The sequence below is a fragment of the Centruroides vittatus genome, unplaced genomic scaffold, assembly GCF_030686945.1.
Source record: "Centruroides vittatus isolate TY-2023 unplaced genomic scaffold, ASM3068694v2 scaffold_944, whole genome shotgun sequence".
Lineage (NCBI taxonomy): Eukaryota > Metazoa > Arthropoda > Arachnida > Scorpiones > Buthidae > Centruroides > Centruroides vittatus.
Window position 1 is genome coordinate 362,205 of NW_027122722.1, and position 25,479 is coordinate 387,683.

The 25,479-nt window shown below is 29.5% G+C and overlaps 2 protein-coding genes across 3 annotated transcripts in view; both read right to left on the minus strand.

Annotated features, from left to right (window-relative positions):
* Positions 1-17: 17 nt before the first annotated feature.
* LOC136990522 (uncharacterized protein SCO4629-like) lies at positions 18-11,660 on the minus strand. The gene is made up of 3 exons (XM_067288929.1): positions 11,346-11,660; positions 9,676-9,799; positions 18-620 (listed from the first exon to the last, which is right to left on the minus strand). The coding sequence occupies exons 1-3, from the start codon at positions 11,553-11,555 to the stop codon at positions 139-141; spliced, it is 816 nt and encodes a 271-aa protein (XP_067145030.1). The 5' UTR covers positions 11,556-11,660; the 3' UTR covers positions 18-138.
* Positions 11,661-22,132: 10,472 nt separating this feature from the next.
* LOC136990518 (synaptic vesicle membrane protein VAT-1 homolog-like) overlaps positions 22,133-25,479 on the minus strand; it is a 39,380-nt gene continuing 36,033 nt past the window's right edge. For both annotated transcript variants that reach the window (XM_067288924.1, XM_067288923.1), the window contains exon 10: positions 22,133-23,056. In XM_067288924.1, the coding sequence (XP_067145025.1) occupies positions 23,046-23,056 (11 nt within the window). In that variant the 3' untranslated portion in view covers positions 22,133-23,045. The remainder of the gene's footprint in view (positions 23,057-25,479) is intronic.

A 25,479-nucleotide genomic window follows, 5' to 3' on the forward strand; every position in this document is an offset into this window, starting at 1 on the left:
TTAATTTTAATAAGAGATTATTTAACGGCGTATATGTATTTATTCGTTCATTAATTACAACATACAAAGCAATAACGCTGCTTGGCAATAAATATATTCAACAGTGTTACATAAAATATCTTTAAACGCATATTTAAATTACACGTTGTCGTCATCTTTCAGAATAAAATTGTTATATAATCCCGTTTGTACTAATTGCTCGTATGCGGATAAAATGTCGTCGGGTACGAGTTGTGGTGTTTGAAAACCATATTTTGGATAAAGGATTATCCTTTGTAGACAACCGACGGTTAAACCTATGATTTCTGTCATGGTTCCTACCGTTTCGTTGGGATATTCGTGTAGAGGTATGGGTGGAGATGCTACCAATACTCTCATTCTTGTAGGCTGTCCGGGCCACTGTTTCATGAACGTAGCGTATGTTCTACGTTCCATGAAAGGTGTCTGGACTAAAATAATACTAGATACCTGATGCCCTAATTTATGAAGAACGTCGTAAGAAAAACGAATATTTTCTCCGGTGTTGGTGGCATTTTCTTCCAATATTATTCTATTGTTGGGTACTCCTAGATTTAGAGCCACTTCGCGAAAAACGTCGGCTTCGGTCCTTGTCCATTTTCCTGGAATGAAAGAAGAATTATAAGTTAGCTTACTTATCGTAAGATAAAAACACCAATACTCAATACAACTAAAAACAAATAATCACCGATAATATAAAGGATAAATTATGAAAAATGTAGATTTCGTGAAATAAATCTATTATTTCAATGGTTCTTAGCTTGGGCGCACCTTGGAGATGCAAGATTTTGTATGAGGCTACAAATGCTTAAAAAATATACATTACAACTTTATTTCTGTTACTTCTTAAGAATTTATAATAAACATTTCTTCAAAACCGCCATTATTTACTTTACTATATTTCTAAAACTCTACTTGTGTTTCACGCCAATTAGAGATGTCAGAGTTTCTAAATTATTTAAGGTGTAGGCCTACATAAAATTACGCTAAATAGAAAATGGGGTGATTTCATTTTCTCACTTATATTTTAGCCTAAATGCCTATGTCTTGCAACTCTTTAACTACTACCGTAGGATCCTTTGCAACCAATATACTGTCTTCCAGTAGGGAGGAAAGATAACTGTGCAACCTTTTTTCTTAGAAAAAAGGTTGCACAGTTATCACAGAGTCTGATCCACAGAGTTAGGACCGTGGGTACTATATTAGATTACGAGAGTATGTACCCATCCGTAAAAATTGAGTCCTGTTTGGAAGCGCTAATGGAATCCTTATTTAAAGTAAACCCAGAGTTGTTACACCACAGGGACGATGTCTTGGAGATGGCTAACCTGGTATGCTGTGAATCCTTCTTTGGCTTCGAAGGCCATACTTACAAACAGAATAGGGGAGTTCCTATGGGAAGCCCTATGTCGGGGCTTCTGTGCGAATTAGTGGTTAAGAAAATTGAAGAAAAGGTTCTGCACAGCTTCAGAAACAGTATAGTTTACTACAAGAGATATGTTGACGATATCCTTATAATTTGGAGAAGTAATCGAGGAATTAGTACCTTTATAGAAAGGATTAACGATAACGAAGACGGCCTACGTCTGAAACTAGAGCAAAAAAGTTCAGTGGAGGTACACTTCTTAGACATCAATATCACTTTTAAGAGAGGGCATCTATCCACTAAAGTGTATACTAAACCCACACATAGCCCACTCTACATCCCGCCACAGTCAAATGATCCATTTCGTTATAAATTGGCAGCCTTTCGTACCTTAGTCAGGAGGACTTTTACTTATTGCGATAACGTTATGGACAGGGTTAACGAGATCGACAGGATCATGCGAATAGCAGAGAGCTTGGGCTACAGAAGAAGCGTAATTAATGGTATCGTGAGGAAGTTTGAAAAGAGTGACACAAGAACCTCTAAACAAAGACCTAGTGGATATACCAAGTTTACTTTCAACAAAAATGTACGGGGCATTATGAAGGAGACAGCGGACATTAAAAAATCAACATTGATCTTCAAACGAGCCCCGAACCTCTACAAAATTCTGAGAACTGATAAAGGGAAGATTAAGAAAGAGGATAGAGCTGGGGTCTATAGGATCCCTTATGAAAATCAGCAATTAGGACTAAAACAGGAGTATATAGGGGTTACAACAAGGAACCTAGATGTAAGAATCAAAGAGCATAAATATGATGTAAGGAAAAGTTCTAACGCAACTGTTCTGGCCCAGATGGCCCAGGCCGAAGGATCCGTCGTTGGATGGGAAGAGGCGGAAATCGTCAAACAAATATATTCTCCAACTTTAGCAAAGACGGCGGAAAAAATAGAAATTTACAAGAGTAGACTCGAGAATAGATGCATTAACGCCAGGGACGCTGAGGGATTACCGTCAGCTTGGAAATTTGCAATTAAGAGACTTACAAATGGCTCATGATTTGCGATGTGTTTCGTATTTGGAGAACCTTAATATTTTATTATCTGTTAAATGATTTTTAGCGTGTACTAATAACTTTAATATTGTTATGTGTTTGTTAATTTACATTTGGGTATTTTTTGCGCTTTAATTCTAATTTTAATTAGTTGCTCCGTTGTCGGGTTTTTTGAATTTAAATATTTTGTGTTCCATTCTTTGGAATTATTTTTGTTCGTCAGTTTAAACCTGAAGATGATCTATGGAATAGATCAAAAACGTTTGTTTTCTTAATTAAAAATTCCCTCAGCAACTTATAAGGTGGTGGTTATTGGAGTTTATATTTTTTGCTGAGTACGTTTATGTTCAATATTGAGTCGGATAATCGATGCTATACTGTATTACCATTCTAATTATATATAAATTTCTATTGGTAAAAAAACAAGTAAAACAAGTGAAAAATCATATAAATGACTAAAACCAACTTTTTGTTTTAAAAACTTGATATTTTAAATTGGTCGAAACTACTGAATTGTTGTTCGTACTAATTATTTATTTATTTTTCGTTGTACTTTCGTTAGTAGCAATCGATTTTACGGATTTCAATATAATGGATTTCGAGAACAATTTCGTTTGTTTCAAAGCATCTGTCCGAAAGGAAATAAAAGGTGCTAGGTATCATGCAGCTAAGTAAGCAAACCAATAGCATACTCCGTTTTGTATGAAACAAACTATTAATACTACTGATTTGCTTACTTAGCAATAAAATGATTTCGAGAGAATGTCATCTTTGAAATCCTTTGACACCGATATATCAAAATTAATTAATTAAACATAATTATAATATGGTAATAACTATTATATATTAATTAGAATACCATTGGAGTCGAAATAGCTTCTAAAATAATAAATAAATACATAATTATGGCACTTTTAGGAACACAAAAGTTGTAAAGTATAACCGAAAATATTCAAATACACAGAAAAATTTACGATTATGCCGGTACTCATCTAATATTTAATTACTACTTGCGATCTATGTGAATATATATAACTGTAATGTATAATAACTGATTTAGACTAAGTATCTCGTAGAAAAATCTAAAATACTGTAAATTAAAGTACTGTACGTTGCTAATTTCCAGAGAGTATAATTGACAAATGGATACAGCGATGTAACAAAAAAGGCAAATGTTTTCTTAAGAATAAGATTTAAAAAAAAAAAAAATAAGTAAATGTTTGGATACGTTTTACAAGAAAAATTTTATAGGAACAATAATTAAATATCGATTGACGAATTGTCTGTTGAGCATATACATCTGTATATCTTTATGGTTTATTGAGCACATACATCGATCTTTATATATATTTTTACATAAAATGCTAAAAATAATTATTTATATATATTTAATGATTATTAAAATGATTATTATTTATATATATTTTTACATGTTCACTTGCGTTATTAAATGTTGTCAGTTTGAATTGCGACGTCATTCAATATTCATCATCCATATTGCCCGTCTTCGCAGCTGACCAAATCCGTCCGTAATTATTAAAGTTGGAGATATAATTCGTGTTTTGAATCACCGTATCCATTCTTTATTTAATAAATTTTAATTGCCGGTATATAGTTGCTGCATAGTACGCAAATAAATCTTCATTTCATTACTTTCAGTCTCATTCTTTTGAATATGCTAACAGATCTTTTAAACCGTGTTTAAGAGCGGCCCAATTGTTTTCTCCATTCCTTCCTCTAGCGAAACTGGCCACGTGATGTGAGATCCGTATTTAATTTGTAACGTGTTTTCCATGAATAGTTTGGATAGGGGTTTGGTTCTCATTCGGATTCCGTTACGAAAATCTCATTATAGGAAAAACAGACTTGTCATGTAGTTTATTCCAATATCTGATGTCTCACGAAAGGTAATTCCACGTTATTTTTCTGTTCTCACTTGATGACGATGCATTCTGGAAGTAATGAGGATGGAAAAATTCTGTGAAATGTTATGCGAGACTTCATTTTATTTCCCTTGAAAGGTCATTCTTTGAGTTTCACACTTTTTTGCAAAACGTTAACGCTCTCCGAGAATTCAGATTGGGAAGTGATTTGGAAACTTTTCAATTATTTTAACTACAAAATACGTATGATACAATCAGAATCTAAAATGAATAAACGCTACTGATGAAGCTAATTCAATTAATTACGCACAAGTATTCAACTGTAGTCGATAGTTTTGTGTATTACATCATCTTCAACTACCTAACTTCCAGCCAAATCAGATGGTTTTTTCACGAATATATTTTGCAGTAAACATATAAACTGATATGGTCCAAACAAAACACCAAGAATTTAAAACTAATTTCTAATGTAAACTTAATTTTACATCCGTCATCGTAATGACTAGCTACATTCTTATTATTGAAATAACTTACAAATTCAAAAATAGAGTATGTTGTAAACAAATGCACAGCAACATTAATGTAAACATATGAAATAACTTATTTATTGTGTGCTTAAAAATTTATAATATTCTGGTTCATTTTTTGGTCTACGTTTGTGGGATGGGTTCGGATTCCACTTCTGATACGAATTTGTTTTCTTTCTTAGTGCCTAAGGGCGGAAAGCATTTTAAAAAATTTAAAAATTCCGGTTCATCACTTATTTCAAAAAAGTACAACTGGTGAACTTATAAATTGGGCAATATACTTTATCATAATTGCTATACAATATATATAGTCAATACAATTTATATTGCCATACAATGATTTTATAAATAAAGAAAAAATTAGAAATATCGAAATAATAATTGACATAATATATTTCATCATTAAAACACAATAGGAAAGACATAGCCAGTATTTCAGAAAGTCGTCTTTATCTCACTAACTATAATAATTTTAACAATATTTCATTTATTTTCAGATTATTTAGTTTGATTTTAAAAAATTAAGAAATTAAACGTGTACTATTACCAATTCTAAGATATGGTCTCTAACCACTTTTATCGGCATTGTCTTTAACAGGAAGGGCCGTATTTAAAGTGATTTAAAATTAACAAACATTGTGATTTATTGCATTTAAAAATTCACAGGTGTAAGTTTAACGATAGAAATTTAATAGAAATTTCTACGAGGTAAATCGTTTTTGGCACCATAAAAATATTTTATTCAAGAATTTTCCATCAATACTATGGTACTACGTCTATACTCGATTTATATTTTATTGTATCCTTTATCAAGGTTGACATTAAATATTATGTTCTATTTATTGTATTCATTTTCTTACAAGACACTTATACTAATAGCATCTCGAAATGATTTTTTTTTTTTTAAATTTGTAGAACCGATTCCATCTTGAGATGACAAATTTTCGATGCCAAAACCGAAAGAATTTTGAGATCTTGAAAAACAACTTTGAAACTGTTGCTTCAGCCATAAAATAACATTTAATGTAGAATAAAAAATGAAAAAAGTATAATATATTCATTTTCTGTTCTGCTAGTAAAAATTACTTTTGGTAAAAAAGGGAAAAGAAACTATATCCTTGCGCTTCTCTCTATCGTAGCAGTATTTAGAACTTCATCGATGAATGTAGTCTACTTTATCGTTGTTGATGTCGTGAATGCAGTTTATAGTTTCTCAAAGAAAATTCGGTTCTATATGAAACCATAAATATATTCTGAAAGCCATTAAGAAAGCTAACACATCTAGTCACAGTAAATTTGAAATTTAATCATTTTAAAACTTTTTTTAAAATTTTATTAAAAGAAGCGTGTAGGACATAAAATACTCTATCTGACTCGTAGGATAAGATTAATAAGGATCCACACTCGACCTCTGTTCGTAAGTTCTCCTTCTAAAGTAAAATGGAACCTCGCTTAACGAGCAACGTTTCTTGTAACGAGTGACGAGGAGAGGGGACGTCCCGGATTGTGCGCATGCTCCATCATGCTATCTGTTTTTCTTTTTTTTTTTGTTTTCTGCAAATCGAATTCCAGGTCCGATTTCGCATTCCAGGTTAGTTCATTCCGTGCTAGAAGACAAGATGACGATGATTCATACTCCTTAACAATGTATATTGCATAATTTTTTTCGAATAAACGTTAAACATAAAATACCGTATTTACTTGCATATAGGACGAGGTGTGACTTTAAAGATCAAAATAAAGAAAATTAGATTTATTAATACAATTCTAATTTTATTTCGTTTAATCACAAATAAATTATCATCAAATGCACGTATTAAGGCAAACAACCATGTTTTTACTTGATGCTATCACCTTTTGTCTACTCGGACTCGCCCTCCGAAGCTTCGTTACAATTCTTCTCTTTTTCACTCTTACTCCACAAAGCATCGTCCTCTGATCCGTCGAGTGAATTTAAAATGCAGTCTTTCCTGAATGACTGCTATCGGCTTTTGAAGATTTCTTTTCCACACACCCGATACCCATGTAGCAAAACCAAAAGATTATAATGCACGTGACAGGAAAAAAGTTTATTTTTAATGATTCAGAATGTACAAATATTCATTAAAAATACCAATTTAACAAATATGAAATAACTATATTCATTATCATTGATAAGTGACCAGCTATTTTCGGATCATCTCTTTACAAGCGATATTCACCTTGACCTCGATAGCATCTTGCTATGAACTATACACGGTTCACAAAAATTATTGCAAAAACGCAAAGATCCTTCGCTCGCACGTATAGGACGACCTAGGTTTTTGAAGCAGTGAAAAATGAATAAAAACCTCGTCTTAAACGCGAGTAAATACGGTATTTGAGTATAGTTTTCGGCGTGGAACGCATTATCGTATTTTACATTAATTTCTATGGGCTAAATTGTTTTTGCTTTACGAGTGTTTCGCATTACGAGTAAGGTTCTAGAACGAATTATGCTCGTTATGCGAGGTTCCGCTGTATATAAGATAACCCTGGTATAACGCGGTAATTAGGTTCCAGAAAAATATCGTGTCATCCGAGACTCACATTAAGTATAAAAAATCCAGCAACGAGTTGCATAACTTTCTCGGTTATTATGAGATCTTATTTAGAAAATAAGTTTTATAATTTTAATTACAATATAACTTAACAGATGGCGTCCTACACAATTTTATTATGAGATTTTGTTATAAAATTTTTTTATATTTTTAATTACTATAAAATGGCAAAAAGCTTAATTTTGTGGGTAAGGATATGTTTTATAAAAAAGTAATAAATGTTAATAACGAAATCAAATCGTCATTAAGTCTGACCCTACTCGAGAAAAACACGACCCTGTTTATCTCCTCACCCTCTCGATCTTTAACTATTAAAATTCATTAGCATCAATGTCCCTCATATACAAGCCATCATGCCAAATTTCGTTTCTTAATCTTTACCCAATCCTAAGATATTAAGCGAAATAGATGCCAACACCCTCCCACACACGTACAGTACATGTACTGTACAGCACATACATAACATATCTACGGAATTTTTTTTGCCTTTTTTTGGATTCAGGAGGTCTCAAAACGTGGAGATTTGCAAAAAAAAAAAAAAAAAAAAAAAAAAAAAAACACTCGGAGGGTCAAATTTGACACGATTCCAATACTTTCCCTTGTTATGTATAAATAACAGCAGGGAAAGTAAAAGTGGGATTACGTTCCAAAACAAATTTTTTAAATAAAAATTTTATCTAGCATATAAAGAAAAAAAAAACAGTTTTATTTAATTCAGAGAATTTAATTTAACAAAACATGAATTACAATAGAAAAACAAACTTATTGAAATTCGCAAAATACGATTTTGTTCTTTCGGGATTGATATGAACTTATGACTTTAACTAATTCGTACACGCTTATTATCTAATTAAATGCCATTTTCAGGAAAGCAACTGGAAAAAAAAAAAAAAATTATAAGCAACATGCAGCTTACAGACAAAATTCAAAAAGGAAGTTCTGATGTATAAAATTACATACTTGTTAGCACAAGAGTATTTTACGTTTCTCTAACAAGAATTAAAAAAAATCTTTCATTATTATAGAGAAAAGTTTTCACAATTTAGAGGGAAATTGCACAATATATATTGGCAAATAATATTGTAGTAACTGAAAGAACATTTACTAGAATAAGATAAACAGATAAATTCCTCTTATATCGAAATCGCGTTATACAAGGATTGCTGCAATTTGTGAACTGCATCATGAGAGGTTTACCTGTATTTAGTAAGTTATAGGGTAGAAAAGAAATGTTAAATAAATAATGTTCTTATAGGATTACTGTTTTTGTAAAAAAAAAAAAAATGTTAATGTAATCTATCAACTACACTAGGCCCTATATGAGTATATGATGAATAATAAAATAATATGCTAGTATGAATAAGCAAAAATTAGTAGGTATAAGTAGAAATTAAATATGAAAGAATAACGTTAAAAAAACTGTCATTTTATTTTACTTTAATCTTTAATTTCGTTAAAATGATATTATTGATAGATATTATATTAATGTATTTTAATTAGAAACAAGTCGCGCCTTCAATATTTAAGACGAAAATTTTGAAATATAGGTTAAGGCATTTAGAATTTTTATTGAACTTATTAAAGATTTGTAAGAATAAAGTCGGTTGCTGCATTAATAAAAGCAAAGGGAATTATTCAAAATTTTAAAAATAATCAACGAATTCTGTCAATTATCTTTTCCTAGACTTTTCTGTCCTCATTAAAGTTCTATGAAAGATTCACGGATGGCTTACTTTGATCGAATTCGAAATTAATTCACGTTTCACGGAGAAATTCAATAGCATTAAATTTCTTTGATACATAATTTAGCATATTTCGTAGCTCCTTGTCATTTAAATATAACGTAAACAACCTTTTATTAACAGTATTTATATATCAATATATTTTAATTTTATATAAAAATAAATTAATTAGATAATATTTCTTTATATAAATTTTTCCAGAGGAGTGTTATGAAATATTCTATTTTGCAGCACGTAAATGGAGGTATAATTTAATATTACATATAAAAAATAGATATAGTTAGATAGTATAATTTGAAATTAAATACTTAAAAATTGAAAAAAACAGCTTAAAGTTTTTCAATTATTATAGATGTTTCTAATAAATTCAATGCAAAATGTTATAAATTTAAATAAGAAATTGCGCTTTACTGGCTTGTATAACAAATAATTTGATTTTTCATATAAATAAAAACTCAGATTTTTTTTTCTATGAATGAAATACTTCATGAAAAATATCATTTACCTTTCGTTAAATTACCCATTTCTCCTGAAAACATCAACCAATCTCCGTAACCTTCCAACCATAATTTAGCAGCATGTTCGGCCACACGAATGTCATTATTACCCAAAGCCAATATGACATCGCACTAAACAATATATAGAAAAAATTATTTAATATGAATTTTAATTTGTCGAATTTATTTATTTTAATAATAAATATTTGAGAACTCCGTTTCAAAAGTTCTATTTATAAAAATAAAAAAAGTCATATATTGATTTTGGAATCGAGATCATAGCTTTAATTAAATAGAAATGATTGAATTCGATTTTTAGGTGGGAAGAAGAAAAGGAAAAAAAAAACCTCAATAACCGGAATCAATTATGAAAGCGGTTGTACACTAAAGTGATGTTGTGAAACGTGATTTACAGGGGTTTCGTTGACGTAATTCATCCACCCTCAAGGTCGTGACATTTTATCAAGGTTATAATAAACATGATCCGGATGAAATAATATGCACTCTATGATAATTCCCACTGTCCTTACCTCTGTGCCTTTTAAACTAACGAAGAAAATGGCACATTTAATGCTATTTTGTTAAATGGGATGATAAAGTGAATAGGGTCAACAACCGATCCTTCACAACCGAATAAAAAACATTAAACAAGTATAATAAAATGAATATAATTGATTTATAACACGGGTAGAAAAATCGATTATTCGAATTTTTATTTATATCGGAGTAGAACTGATTAACATATATATATAAAATGAAAAATATATTAATGAAAGAATTCATTGTGAACTCGTTATTGAACTTGTCCATCCTTGTAGCCAATTTCAATATCCCCTTTACTACGACTGTATACTGATAATAAACCCGTACAGTACTGTAAAACTGTGTAATTACAGCATTCCTGCTTATGAAATTCTGAATTTTTGACACTAATTTAAAATTTATTAAAAAAAATAGAAAGTTCGTAAATCAATATATTCGGGTGTATAATACGTATACTTGTCTAAAAATATGTTGGCAAAATATAATTAAGAAAATTAATCGATTAATATCATGATGATAATCGATTAACTTTGAGAAGCCAAAAATACATATTTTCTGTGAAATAATAAATTATGAATTGCACTTTTTTGTTTTAAATAAACCAATCAAAAAACGTTTTAAAATTTAATATATTCTTTTTTTTTTTTAACTAATATTTTGCTTCTTTTTTTAAATAAGAAATGGAATAAAATTTAAATATTACGTAAAAATTTTAAGATTATAATTAAAATTATATTTAAAATTCCAAATTAATGTATGTATATATAATTCTATAATAAAGTTATTTTATATAGAATTTTTTTAAATATAAAATTAAAATATTTAAATGTATTTTAATTTATACAAAATTAAACAGAATTTTTTAAATAATGAAAATTCTATTGATTATAATTTTTTCTCTCTTAAAATTTTAAGTTAACATTAACATTAATTAACAAAAATTTAAAAAAATTGTCCAATCAAGCAATTCGACGCAAAAATTTAAATTTGTAACAAACTTTCTGATTGATCCATTTTGAAAACGTTACCTTGGTGCCTTTATTTTAACCGCGAGTGATTTAAAAAGGTAAATATTATAATAATACGTCATTATTTTTAAAAAAATTTAAAAACAAAGAAAAAGAAAAATCCGTACCTTTTCCGGCGTGTTTCCGAGTAACATATAATCCCAAATCTTTTCGGCGAGTCGAAGATGCTCTTCCGGAATTACCTTCAGCTGAGGCGACATCGATGGAGAATTGGGATAATGACCTCCTAAAATACCGCAAATACGCCTCAATGTCGGCCTTTCTGTATTCTCGCAACGTAATTTACTAAGAAATTGCTTGACTAATTTATCTACCATATTTGAACGTGGATTTTAAAACAGGAACATGTCCACCCTCGATCCAAACATCAACAGAAAATCCGGAAGTTAGATCATCGTCTGCTTTCCTCGCGCGATTGCGCAATAAACGTTTCCGTTATTGCGCATGACATAATTGTGTTTAATGGTGAAAAACGTTTTTATTCGGACGTGAGTAAAAAAGTTTTTAATGTTAATTAAGATTTAATTATTATTGTTAAGTTCCATTCGTAATTAAATTTAATTTCGGGTTATTATTCGGAAATTAGTTTTTTAAGTCTTAAAATCGTTTATTTATCGCGTTATTGACGTGTCGAGTTCGTCTGCTCTTTAACTGTTCGAAAAGTTAAGAAGATAATTATTTTTTCCAGTTTATTTAATTAATTACTTTAAAAGTTTAAGGGAAATCATTCTGAAGTAATTTGAGTTCTTTTTTTACTTATTTATTACTTAAAAATATAAAATTATTATTATTATTATTTTTTTAATTGGGAATTTTAAGTTTGTTTTCAGTTGCTGATATTAACACACAGATAGTGATATAAATTCAATTACTCAAAAACTGAAAATTACTGCTTCACACGTTAGAATTTAAACTGTTTTTGAAGTTGGTACCCCAACTGGATTGCTTTGGTGTTTGTGATACTGGTCAGGGACACTCATGATACCTTTAGAACAGTGGTTTTCAAATTGAGGACTGCAAAGCAGTTTCAGAGTGACTGTGAAGGGGTCACTTCAGACAAAGCAGATGTACCCATCCTGTTGAATGTACTGTACTGTACATTTGATAACGAAGATTTGCTGTTTAATAAATAATTTTGTCAAAAAATATTTCAGTAACAGTAACCTAGATGTTAATTGTAGTTAATTTTAAAGGGTTCGTTTGCAATTTAAAAATTGTAAAGAGACCATCACGCAAGAAATCCTAAAACCACTGAACCACTGCTGTAGAAGTTGACCAGGGATTCTCAAGATGTCTCTAGAAGCTTATTGTGACACAACAAGCTTTTAGAGACTTTGTGAGATTCTCTGGGTGGAGTATACTTGGGTGTCATAAAGCCAAGTAGAAAAACCATTGGTATGGAGATATGTTTGCATAAAGCAAGGGTGCCAGGTACAATTCTAGGTCTGAATGACGCGGTTGGGACTTTAACAGAGCTGTAGAGCATAATGATAGGAACAAAAAAAGTCTAATGAACTATGGGTCTACGAGCGCGCCTTCGCGAGATATAGGCCCCCCAAAATGACTATATGTGAACTTTTCGAGACCCTCTAAAATAACCTATCAACCCCTACAGGTTGATACTGACCACTTTGAAGAACCCTGGTTTCATGAACCAAGCTTTAATCCAAAAGTAAATTTTGTTCCAGGTGGGATGTTAATCCACTCAAAAAGAAAGACAAAAAAAAGAAAAAAGATCAGGCTTGTAATGTCTCTCTCTAACTCCCAAGAGTTGATTCTGGAAGTTTTTGAATAATAAAAAGTATAGATTTGACACTTTTTACTCTTGGCAATATCAAAATGCTGTCACCTTTAGTGTGCTTTAATATAAATCCAAAAGTTGATTGTGTTGTTGAGTAAATATGGGAGGAAAAGATCTTTTGTTCAGAAGTCTGAAAATTTAAAAATTCCTAGCAAATTCTGGAAGTCGTCTAGCAAATTTGGGAGAATTGTGACAGGATCAGAAATCTGTGGCCTTTTGTGACTTCTAGTGCAACCTTATACAATGTAAAATTTATGATGGCAGAATTAAACTTATTAGTTGTGAAAATACATTTTCTGTTTTCTTTTTCAGTAAAGATATCTAAGAACAATTTATGTATACTAAATGTGTATGAACACTTATGCAACCTGCAATACATTGTGTGGCCTTACAAGTTTCTTCTGAAATTGGATGTGGTCTTCTGATTAAAAAAGATTTTTCCTCTTTATTATATAAACCACCTCTGGTTTATACAATAGGTCTCTGTTTATATTTTAGCTGCTGTTCTTCAATGGTGATCTGTATATTATTAATACTGTGACCTGCTTAAGAAAAAAAAGAAAAAAACAATTTTTTTGATAAAGAAGTTGAATTTCTTAAATTTCAAATGTTTTTGAAACAGTTTGTAAAGATCCAAAACTTAAGTAATAACAATTTTATTTAATCATGCTTTTAATCCTTTATTTTTTGATAAAAATGGTGACATATTTTATCATGAATCCCAAATAAATTCAGAATCCCATTACAACATTGAAAAAAGTATGTCCCAAATAGTTCAGATATACAGAGCATGACAAACTATTACTCAGCTGCAGTTTGTGGCATAAAATTATATTAAATTTATTTTTTTGCCTTTCTGGGTCTTGTTTTATTTCTTAGACATGTGATTTTTATATATGTACTATAATTTATACTTTAGCTATTATCTAAGTTATTACACAAATTAATGTTGAGAACTTTACCAACCTTATTTTTGATGATGATAAAATGATAAACTTTGATTAAAAATTCTTTTATTTAATCAAATGCAGTGTTTTAAACTTTTTTTTTTTTTATAAAAAATGTATAAAAATATTTATTTTGCTTTTGTACATTTTTGTATTTTTAGTTTATTGGGATTTATTGAATATTTTCAATAGTTACAAATGAACTTGATTTTATAAAAATGTAATATAAGAATGTCTCTCTATTATTATAATTTAAATAAGAATTACGTTTTGATGAATGAGCTTGTTTTTATATACTTCTCTTATTTATTGAAAAGTGTAAAGGTTTACTTATGTTATTTAAACTTTGTTATGTTGAATTAAAATTATGACATGCTCCAATAATTCTAATTCAATGCAGTCAGTTTCCATTGATGTACTGGTAGAAATTTTATTTAAAAATTTTTGTTTTGTAATAAAATTCGGCAATGATAATATATGTACGTGCTATCATTTTAATGCAATTTCAATGTTTTCATTAAATAAAATTTAAGGATATTAAATAAACTAATATTGTTCTTAGAAAAAGTGATCAAATGAAAAATGGTCTTAATCCAACACTGACTCTAGGAATCATGGTATGAGTTATTTTAGAACATTGTTTTTCAATAAGACTTGATTTTAATTATATGTTCATTAATGTTTTGAGAATAGTGTGTTTTCAAACAGGATATAGAGGTTATTTAGCATATTACCAAAGGATAAAAATTTGTTGAAAAAATTTTTGTCCAAATTTCAATTTTTCTTTCTAAAATATCAAATGATTTTTATGCTTTTTGTTTAAAGTATACATGTAGTAGAATTTATATTTAGGCTGGTGCCTGATACAAATGATACTGTTAGTTACCAGATTATTTATTAGACTTAGTTTATGTTTATTTAATCTTAAATTTAAATTTCATTCAGATTGAGTTTTGAACAGTATGTTTTTTTTCATTCATTCATTCAGTTCACTCTTATGTCAAATTTGTATTTTCTTTTCATTGGCTTGGAGATTGGAGATGTTGTACTAATCATGTTTTTAAGTTAAATATTTTCAACTGCTTTAAGTAGTCATCTTCAGGTTATCTTGTAAAATACAGATTACCAGCAGTATTTAAGATAATTAATTATTTAAGAATTTAAATGTTTGAGTTCAAATTATAAATGAAAATGAAACATTTCAAGATTGTCTGTCTGTATTAGATTACATGATGAATTAGTAGTAGTAAATGATTTCTATTGAGAAATGTTTCAAAATGCAAAACATTTAGCAATAATAAATTCAACATCACCTTAACACCGGGGGGGGGGGTGAAATCAACACTAAATCTGGAACCTGTTACTGGTGTAAATCATGTGAAAAAACCTTTTTTCACAAATGTTTTCAAACTTTTTAAAATAGTTCTTCCTCAGGTAAAAAATCCAATGGAATGCTTCAAAAAATAGAATGTAACAATTTAGAACAAAATTGAATGCTTGCTTAATGAAACTTGTTGCGCACTTGTGCATGGATGGTGATATTTAAAGGCTGCAGTCTATAAAGGCCTGCCATGTTACAGATAGATTAAGTTCATCTTTCCGGTTGATACAGGTGGTTACGTAACTAGCTTTGTAGGATGGATATGGCCATTTTAGATGTTCTAAGTGAGGTGTAGTGACTATGACATCGGCCTTGTCATTCCACCTCAATGTCGGGATCAGACACACAAGTGGTCAGGGCAGTGGTGTGTCGCCCATGTTGAAGGTCCGCTTGGTGTTCTGTATTCTAGTATTTAAAGAGCACTTGGTGGAACCGATATATATGAGGCTCATGTCCCATCTGTCATCTTTGAGTGAAATTGAGTACACACCACGAAGTCTGTTACGATCCAGAGGGTCCTTTCCATTTCTGAGGATGTCGAAGATTGTGGGACATCTCCTATATGTTATTTGCATTTGATGCTTGCTAGCAATTTCCGCGTAAACTGCTTTAACATTTGGGTTAAATGTGACCGGGACAAGTGTATGATTTTCCAGATTGGTGCTGGTCCTTGCATGCGTAGTGGGTGTGTATTGTGAGCATTGATGTTGCTCAATTAGACGGTGTGTTAGAGTAGGATACCTGTGTCTGGCTGCTATCTTCTGAATGTAAGTTAACTCGGTGGCTAGGGCTTGTGAGGTGGATGAGTGGGTAGATGCTCTTCTAACTAGAGTATTAAAGGCTGCAGCCTTGTAGGAGAATGGGTCGAATGAACCCACCAGTATGTATGTAGAGGCGGCACACGGTTTGTAGTATACTGACCTGAGGATGATGGATCCGTCCACTTTAATGTTTACGTCCAAACAATGGACTTCAGTGCTGCTAGATTGCTCAACATCTACCATTAAGCCATATGGGTTATCATTTTAAATCGTTACATTCTATTTTTTTGAAGCATTCCATCGGATTTTTTACCTGAGGAAGAACTGTTTTAAAAAGTTCAAAAACATTTGTAAAGAAAGGTTTTTTCAATAATAAATTGCATAAATGTATAAATAATTTATTATATAATCATATTCACAATCAAATTATTTTAGAAAATTTAATATTGACTAAAATTATTTGTTTTTGATTGATAAATTTAACTACCAAAAGTAACAATTTGAAAATATAGTAACTTTAGCAAAACAAAGTTTTCTATAAAGTACAGTCAACCAGCAACTGGAGTGCCATTAACCATTCGACATGAGGCTGGTTATACTGTCATGGAAACTGGACCATTGAATGGCATTGGGTATCATTTACGGATGAATCCTGCTTTATCTGTAGAGAAATGACAGCTATGGATGAGTATGGTGGTATCCTAGGGAATGCTACATGCCAGCCCTTTTTGCTAAGTGTCACACTGGCCCCACCATGGCATCATGTTTGATCAGTGGACAGTTTGTGCACATTTCCGGTACTCTAACAGTGAACCAGTATGTCACACAAATTATGGAGGAGGCCTGTGGTTTGGCCACTGGTTCAGGCCTTACATGACACTGTGTTTCAGGAAGACAATGTCTGATTGCACGTCGCACGGCAAACTCTCACTGACCCAAATGAAATTACGTCTTTCCCTGGCAATCTGCCTGGCTAAATCCCATTGAACACCTATGGGACCTCATCCAACACAAAGTGTACCGGGAATTACCACCACATACTGTAGATGATGTGCACACTGCAGTGGATGCAGCTTGGCAAGGGATATCTCAGGCATCTGTTAATCGTCTTGTTGATAGTATGTCTCACTATATTGCCCAAACAGCAGCCCATGGGGGCAATACTTTTTACTGAGTAAACAGGTGTCTATTGTATATCTTTGTTCTTTTATTCATTTGCATATGTCTATCACCACTACCAGTCCTGTAATGTGCATGTGGCTATGTACAGTACCAGTACATTCCTTCATGGTGTTGATTTCACTTTTGAGGAGTATATATTCTGTCAAATTCTTTGACATAAATTACTAAAATAATATATTTCAAAAAATTTGATTTTATTTATTTTTTACTATGTATTACATGATTTAGATTTATATAAGGATTCAAAAACTAAACATAATTTTGAGTAAAATTTAAAAAACTTGGCTGACAGTACTTATATTTTACATTAAAATATAAAATATCATGAAGCTACAAAATTGTCTGTTTTCCTTTTCTGTCATTAAATGTAATCTCCATATGAAACTGTTTTGGACTGTCACTGGTGTTTGTAACCACAGAAAAGGAAAATTAAGACAATTTTGTAGCTTCATGATGTTTTATATTTCAATGTAAATGTAAACATAAATTATTGAGGTTTTTCTTTGTTTTTTAATTCTTTCCACCCTATAGGCAATCAGAACCTTTTCTTTTTCCTATAACCATTATGGGTTTGACCAAGCCTGTCATTGAGATGGTTGAGTAATGAAGGATAGGGCCTGAAGTGCAAAAGATTTCTGAAATTTCTGATGAGGACTTGAGCCTAGTTCCTTCAAATGGGCAGGCAGATGCTTTTACTGCTCCAGCTGTCTGTTAATTGAGATGAAAGAAGAGTCTTACAGAAGAACACTTTGTGTATACATTATATCCCATTCTAAATCCCAGGGTTTAATGTTTGTTGATTTTTGAGAAAATGCTATTATAATAAATTTTAATGTGATTATTAATTTTCCTTCCAGCAAAGTAACAAAATTCTTTGTCTTGTATTCTAAAAGTAAAAAGTAATTTTCAGCTATACAGTCAGGGTCATGAAGTTGTTTTGAATTATTTAATAATTCAGTGAGCAACTATACAGTATTACTTATAAAGAACAAAACCAATAAAAATAAGTTGCATAATGGCTAGACAGGATGATTATAGGAAAATAAAAAAAATGATTAGAAAGTGTGTACCTGTTTTTCTGTAAAATATCAATATTTGTATTATTATAATTGTTTGTAATATGCACTAACTCAAAATAATTTAGCAGTTGTTTTTGGGTTAGATAAAAATTTATAAATACTGTAATGAAAATATTTCCTGACTCAAAAAACTTGTTTTTATATCAATAATTGTTTTTGACATTTAATTTGATAATCCAAAGAAGACATTATGCATATTCTATTTTTTCTTAATTTGATTATTGTCACTAAATGATATTTTAATTTTTTTAAGTCCAGTGCAAAAATTTTCATATTTTTTGTTGAAAGTTATTTTTGAAATGCAATGTTTATCAAATACAGATTATACAGGTTAATGTTTATATTACAAACAACAAAATTCGAGTTACTAATAAATATAAGGTCATATTTTGTGGACTTTGACAAACTTAATAGGTTTTTATAATTTAAGAATTTAAAATTATATTTGTTGCTATAATGCAAACTTTTCATTAATTAATATTATGTTGAAATTTTTAACATTTTCTTTGATCATCTCATAAAATAAATTTTTGTATTTGTTAATTTTAGTACAAAAAATTTTATAATTTTTGATTTACCAAAAGTTTTTCATAAAATTAATTGCAAAAACATTGTTAAGCTCATGCATTTATTAGTAGAAAATCCTTTAGAATAATTCAAAACAAATATCTATGACTAGTTGCTATAGTAACAACTTTTACAATCAATTATTTTATAGTATTTGTAAAAGTAATAAAATAATAATAATATGAAATGTTCAGAATATTAACTTAGTTACATTTCATCTTACTGATGATAAATGTCAACATTCTTCAATGTCTGAAACTTAACAATTTAAAAACAAAAATTAAATGTAAGAAAATATTAAGAATTATTGCTAATATATAAGTTTAATATGAACGATATAGTATCATAAAGGTTTAAATTTAGAATTTTAAAAATATTTAGTATCAAATTCAATTGGATCTCTCACTACATTGAAATTTTTATGCTAGGCAATTTTCAAAGATGTGGATAAATAATTGGTATCTCACAAATTCAGAATATTTTCTTTAGTTTTTCATAAGTCTAGAAATTTTGTAATTCTTTTCTTTCTATATTTAAATATACTAAGCCAACAAAAAGAATGCATGAGAAATTGCACAAATGTTATGAGCCAATGGCATAATAAATATGCACACTCACAATGTTACAAAGTCAATACACTCTGATTTCCAGTGTCACTAAACTCCTTATACTGTAAGGGTGGATCAATAAATAACCAGAAAATGTTTATATTTCATACTATTGCTTTTGGCTGATTATTTAATGAATATATAAATTTATCCTTATCCCATCTACTTTATCCAAAGCCTTTTTAGTTAATTTGATAAAATATTGCAGGAAGAAAGATTTTTTATTTGATTTCTTTTTAGCAGTGGCATGCCATCCATGGAAGCTGTGGAAGCACCACTTCCATTGTATTTTATAAAATATGAATACATATTATGCAATTATTTTCATATTTTAAAATATTAATTTTAATTAATTCAAAGTATGTTATTATAACTGCATTGTGTATCTTATTACAAATTTCTATACTATATATGAAAAACAACGATAAAGTTGCCATTGTATATTCGAATATACATTTGTATATGCTTATTCCCAATGGAAGCGCTGTATTGTCAAATATGGGACAACTTCCACGGCAAAAATATTTGAATTGTGTAAAGCGGCCAGATTACTTGATTCAAATATTTACATGCACTTTACAGAGTACCAACCCTCTGGCAGTTTAGCTCATGGATGCTACACACCAAATTATCATATAATGCTTCCAATGATTCTATCCAGGGCTGGCACAGCTTCCCTATCATAAAATGTCACCACATGCCACTGCTTTTTAGAAATTTGTCTCAACAGTATTCTTAAATGACGATTTTTTTTTTTTTTCCAGTTTTTAAGATAAAACTATTTTATAAATGTAATAACTTTTGACAAACTTAAGGATAAATATTAAGTACTTTAATTATTTATTCCTTTTTCAATAACTTTAAAACTTTAGAATACATATTAATAAAATAATATGTTACTATTCTTTAACAATTATTAAGTTTATCATCTTAAAGTGCATTGAATTTTTACACAATTTAAACCAAAACAAATTAATATTTTTATTAAAATTTGGGGATTTAATTTTATATAAAGGTTCTTCTAACTGACAATATATATCTAAATCTTTTAATATAAAAGCATAAACATCTCAAAGCATGAAGTTTATAATCAAAGCCAAATGACCACCTTAATGAATAGAGCTATTTTTCTGCTGCTATTAATAATTAAGTTCTTAGTAATTTGGTACTAGATGTAGGCATTAGGCATCATCTCTTATTAAATTTAATAATTATAATTAAATTAATATTTATTTAATTTAGAATATTCTAGAAGAAATAGACCTAAATGTTTAAATGAATTAAACATGTAAAATATTTATTTATATTAAAATTCATAAAATGATTTGGCTAAACACATTTGGTTGAAAAATTGATATATTAATATTTTATATGTAACATTTTCTTATCTTAATTACTACCTGTTAATAAAATATTACATAAATATTAATATTAATAATAATAATAATAATTCATTAAAATGTGTTTCCAATTAAGATCTTTACAGTAGCATGTGAAAGGACCTAAATCTTCAATAAGATATACAAATTACTTTTTAAATTTACAGGTAAAAATATGTAATTTGTTATGGAAATTAAAGAACATCAGATGATTAATGACATGGAATTTGATGCCTTCTACGATGATCAAGGAAAATCCTTAAAAATATACAGCAAGTTTTCAAATAATTCATTGAAGAAGGTAATATTAATTTATTTTGAATGCAAACATAATGTGAATTATTAAAACATATGATAAGTAAACATTAGAAAAATGAAATTTTATTTATGTAAATGAATATTAATTGTTATTTCTGTATGTTATGTTTGCATATGCAATTATTCAAAGTAAATGCAAATAAAATTTACTATTATCAATTATTATGTAACGAGTGATGATTATATTTAGAAATATTACTGAAATATTTTTTTAAGTTTACAATAAATAAAGCTGCTTTTTTTTTTTTTATTCAGTTCTAGTTATGATTTTACTGTTAATGCAAAAATACTTTAGCCAAAATTTGTCAAGTTTACGAAAATCTCTATTGTAACATGTTGAGAAAAGGTTGCAGGTATAAAAATGTAGTTTCTTTATTGTGTATTAACAAACTGGATAAAACAAAATAAACTGTTTTTTACATTAAACTGACTGTTGGTTTCAAAAATATGGTTTATTTTATAGTTTATTTGTAATTTTGTGTAATATTTAATTTAGACTATGCTATTTTTTAACTATAGTCTAAAATAAACATTAAACAAAGTTACAAATAAACCATATTTTAGAAACTAGCAGTCAATTTAATGTAAAAAAAAAAGTTTATTTTGTTGTTATATTGTCAATTTTTTGCATTTACACAATAAAGAAACTACATTTTTTTTTAATATTTGTAAACAAAACAAAAAAAAATTTTGTTTTTATTCTGATTACTTTGAAATTTTATTATGAAAACAATTCTCAATAATTTTCTATTCTAATAGAAGTTTGTATAAAGATTGATAGTAAATTTTCAATATGTGAATTAACTTTCATAAATTTGAAATGATGATTAAGTTTTTTAAGTGTTTGTTTTTATTTAAAGTTAGAATTAACTTTAAGTTTCTGCTCTTTTATTGTTCACTTAGATTTACAAGATCACAGGCAGTAAAAGTACATAGCACGCACGGCGGCCAAGACAAAATTGTGAGGCACAACATATACAATAGTGATGGTTGACATGTCTGGATGATTAACCAGACCACATTGGAAAGTCAAATATCATGCACTAACAGTTTCTTTACACAGCTGCTACTGTAAAGAGTTACCTGTAATATTTTATAGTTAGGACATATGCAGGCTCGGAAGCACAGTCTGTTTAAAAATTGGCATCAAAATCCCCTTTCCCATTTTGTTACATATCCAATTTGTTTTCGGAACAAACTTTTAACAAACAAAGCTTAATATAACAAATGATAATGATGATACCTAAATCTAATATTTACATTAACTGAATCAAAGAACCCCAAACGTGGTGGAATGCAATTTTTAAGAAGCACCTTTCAGCAGTGATATGTAATTATTCTGAATATAATATCAGCACTGCATTATGCTGAAAAATTCCAATGTCGGTAATCAAAAGTAAGAAAAAATAAAGAAAATATCAAATAAATAATATAAATCATTTGTAATATCAAAAAATTATTAGGGGAATACTTTATATAAAGATTCTTTTTATGATTTGATTGAAAATAGATAATAAAAATCTTCCCCATCTGAAACATTTTTGTGTCACATTTGATTTCAAAAAACATCTGAAGAAAAATAGTGACACGTTACTAAAAATACAAGGAATTCTGCAAAATGCAGTTTATAGTAGCAAGAGCAGGAACATTTAACAGGAAAAATCACATACATTCTTCATTGGATATTTGTACCTATTGTAGGCACTTTTCTTAAGGGATTTACTGAAGCATACATCAAAACACAGTTTCACAGATGGCAATTATCATTTCCAATTAGTCCCTTGTTAACTTGAATCTGCAATTAGAAAGAAATTTATTATTTAAACGAAATACAGTTTTATTTATTTAATTTTACATCTATATTCAGCTTAACATTTTGTAAACATTTAACTCTTAATTACAGAAAACTAAACTATATTTTACTGAATAATCTGTTAGAGATGTAATGATTTTTATAATTTGAAATATTTAAATCTAATTGAAAAAAATCTAGAGTTTTGTGCTAAGTGAATCTGATAAATAGTATGAAGTATTACTTACAATTGGTCATACTTAAAATATTTTAAACAAATTAATTAAAGATAAAATTACTAACTATTGAAAAATTAATCTCTGTATTATGTAAACCTAAGCATTATTTTTTCAACAAATAATCTTAAAATTCAAATAGAAGTTTAAAGTATTTTTGTATTTTTGTCAGATAATTATTCTCTTCTCAGATAATTATTTTCCTGAAAGTAAATTTTATTATTTTTTTATTGTTATGCATATAATGCTGATATATGTCAATATTACATATATAATATTGTGTGTAAAATGCAATAACAAAATAATGAATCTAATATATAATGATTTTGCAGCAAATCATTGTTTTAAATCTGTTGGCAGCATTTTATATACAAGGATTGATTAAAAAATAAAGACAAGTGGCAAATTATACTTCAGTTACAGTTTATTCAAAGTAGCATGTGAAAAAAAAAATTAGAATAAATGTGTCTTTCTAAATGGACTGTTTATTTTTACAATTTGAGGATATGAGTGCCTCAAATACAGTTATTTCAGAAATTGAAGGAACAATTTTGTTTGTTTTTAGTGCAGGGTTCTCTCTGAGCATTCTCAATTTGCTCAGTGTTTATGGAGTTGATAACAGTCAAAACTGGAAAAGACAACACCATGGATATAAATAAAATAAGCTCAAAAGGGTTAAAGGAGTCAATATATAATATATTAAGTAAATAGTTCTAGCCGTCCACCTTGCTTGACGCATTGCACCCGGAGGTCCGATTTTAATTTTTTTTTTCTTTATCTCCCCCCAAAAATATGATAGATAACTCGACTAATTTGCAATAATCATCTCTCACAATAGATTTTTGAAGTTCTCTCATATAAAAAGATGATAATTGATCAATTTCCATGTCATACAAATGTGCATTGATTTTGTTTTACAAAATCAATGCACATTTGTATGTTCGTAGAATCAATGCTTTTCCAAGAGTCTTTACATTTTTTGAATATTGGAATATCAGGGCTGTTAGTAACTTGGAGGATTTTTGTTTCAAACACACTTCTTAAAACTAACTCATATATATGATGGCAACAAGCGAAGAGTAACAGCTCTCTTTCTAGCTTTGTTCTAAAAGCACATCCTCCATTTAAGTGACCCGTATTGGATTCTGTTGTGTCAACACATTATTTGTGCCTTGTCATTTAAATTCCAATCATAGAGAGCATTCAAAATTGCTTTGGCTTGGTGTTTCCCAGAAGAACTTACCAGAGTATTGGTACAGCAAGAAGTTGTTCCCTCTCTCCGAATGAAATAAGAATTGGTAGGCGCTCGTCTTTAGAACTTCTAACGTTCAAGCCAGGTAACAATTTGCCATCCCAATGAACGGTGACTACTTCTAGCACATCATCCTGAAAATCAAATTTTATGGCTTCTGCTCTGTCCTTCCTCACTTGTGTCTGAATCCATTGAAGTGAAGATTTGTTGATTGAAAATTCATCAATACAAAGCCCTAGTGTTTCCACTGTAGTGTGAAGAATATAAACAGAATCTCTAATGCTCAACTGGCATCTGTCTAAAGCTGCAACTAGTTTAGGCATAATGAAATCCTTTCTTCCTCTTTTTACACTGGCTTCAGACAGCACAGTATTCGATTCCTGAGAAAAAAAGCTCATCCAGACTATTGTCAGAGCTATGAGAACTGTCCTATAGTGCCTGAAGTGCAATATTGAAGAAGTCCATGCAGCCTTCACAGAAATATTTTTGAGCCTTTTTCTCTCTTTCTTTGAGCCTTTTTCTTTCTGTTTTTCTTTGCCTTGCCCTTTCTTTTTGGCCAATTTTTTATTTACACCTGCCAAGCAGCCCAGACACCCCAGTTCTCTGTTTTTGTAAGAATTTTTTATCTTCCTCTATTGTCATATGTTTGAGGGCATCAGCATGTGCGATATCAAATAAGTTATCTAAATCTGTTTGGAAAGTTTTCTCATGGCGCTTATAAACATCTTGAGTTTTCTTACTGTTTTTTTGCAACTCTCTCCGTGTTAAAGATCCACCAATAGTTTTCTTACTGTTTTTTTGCAACTCTCTCCGTGTTAAAGATCCACCAATTTCTTGACACAGTTAGGTATAGATTTTGTAGGTATTCTAGCTTTTTCCCAAATATGATACACTCGTATATTACAAGATTTGTGCTTTCGCTCACAGTTAATTTAACT

Coding starts and splice junctions, on each gene's coding strand:
- LOC136990522 (XM_067288929.1), bottom strand. CDS start 11,555: ATGGTAGATAAATTAGTCAAGCAATTTCTTAGTAAATTACGTTGCGAG. Junction 9,800..11,345: donor TCGGAAACACGCCGGAAAAG/GTACGGATTTTT, acceptor TATATTGTTTAG/TGCGATGTCATATTGGCTTT. Junction 621..9,675: donor AATGGGTAATTTAACGAAAG/GTAAATGATATT, acceptor CTTTCATTCCAG/GAAAATGGACAAGGACCGAA.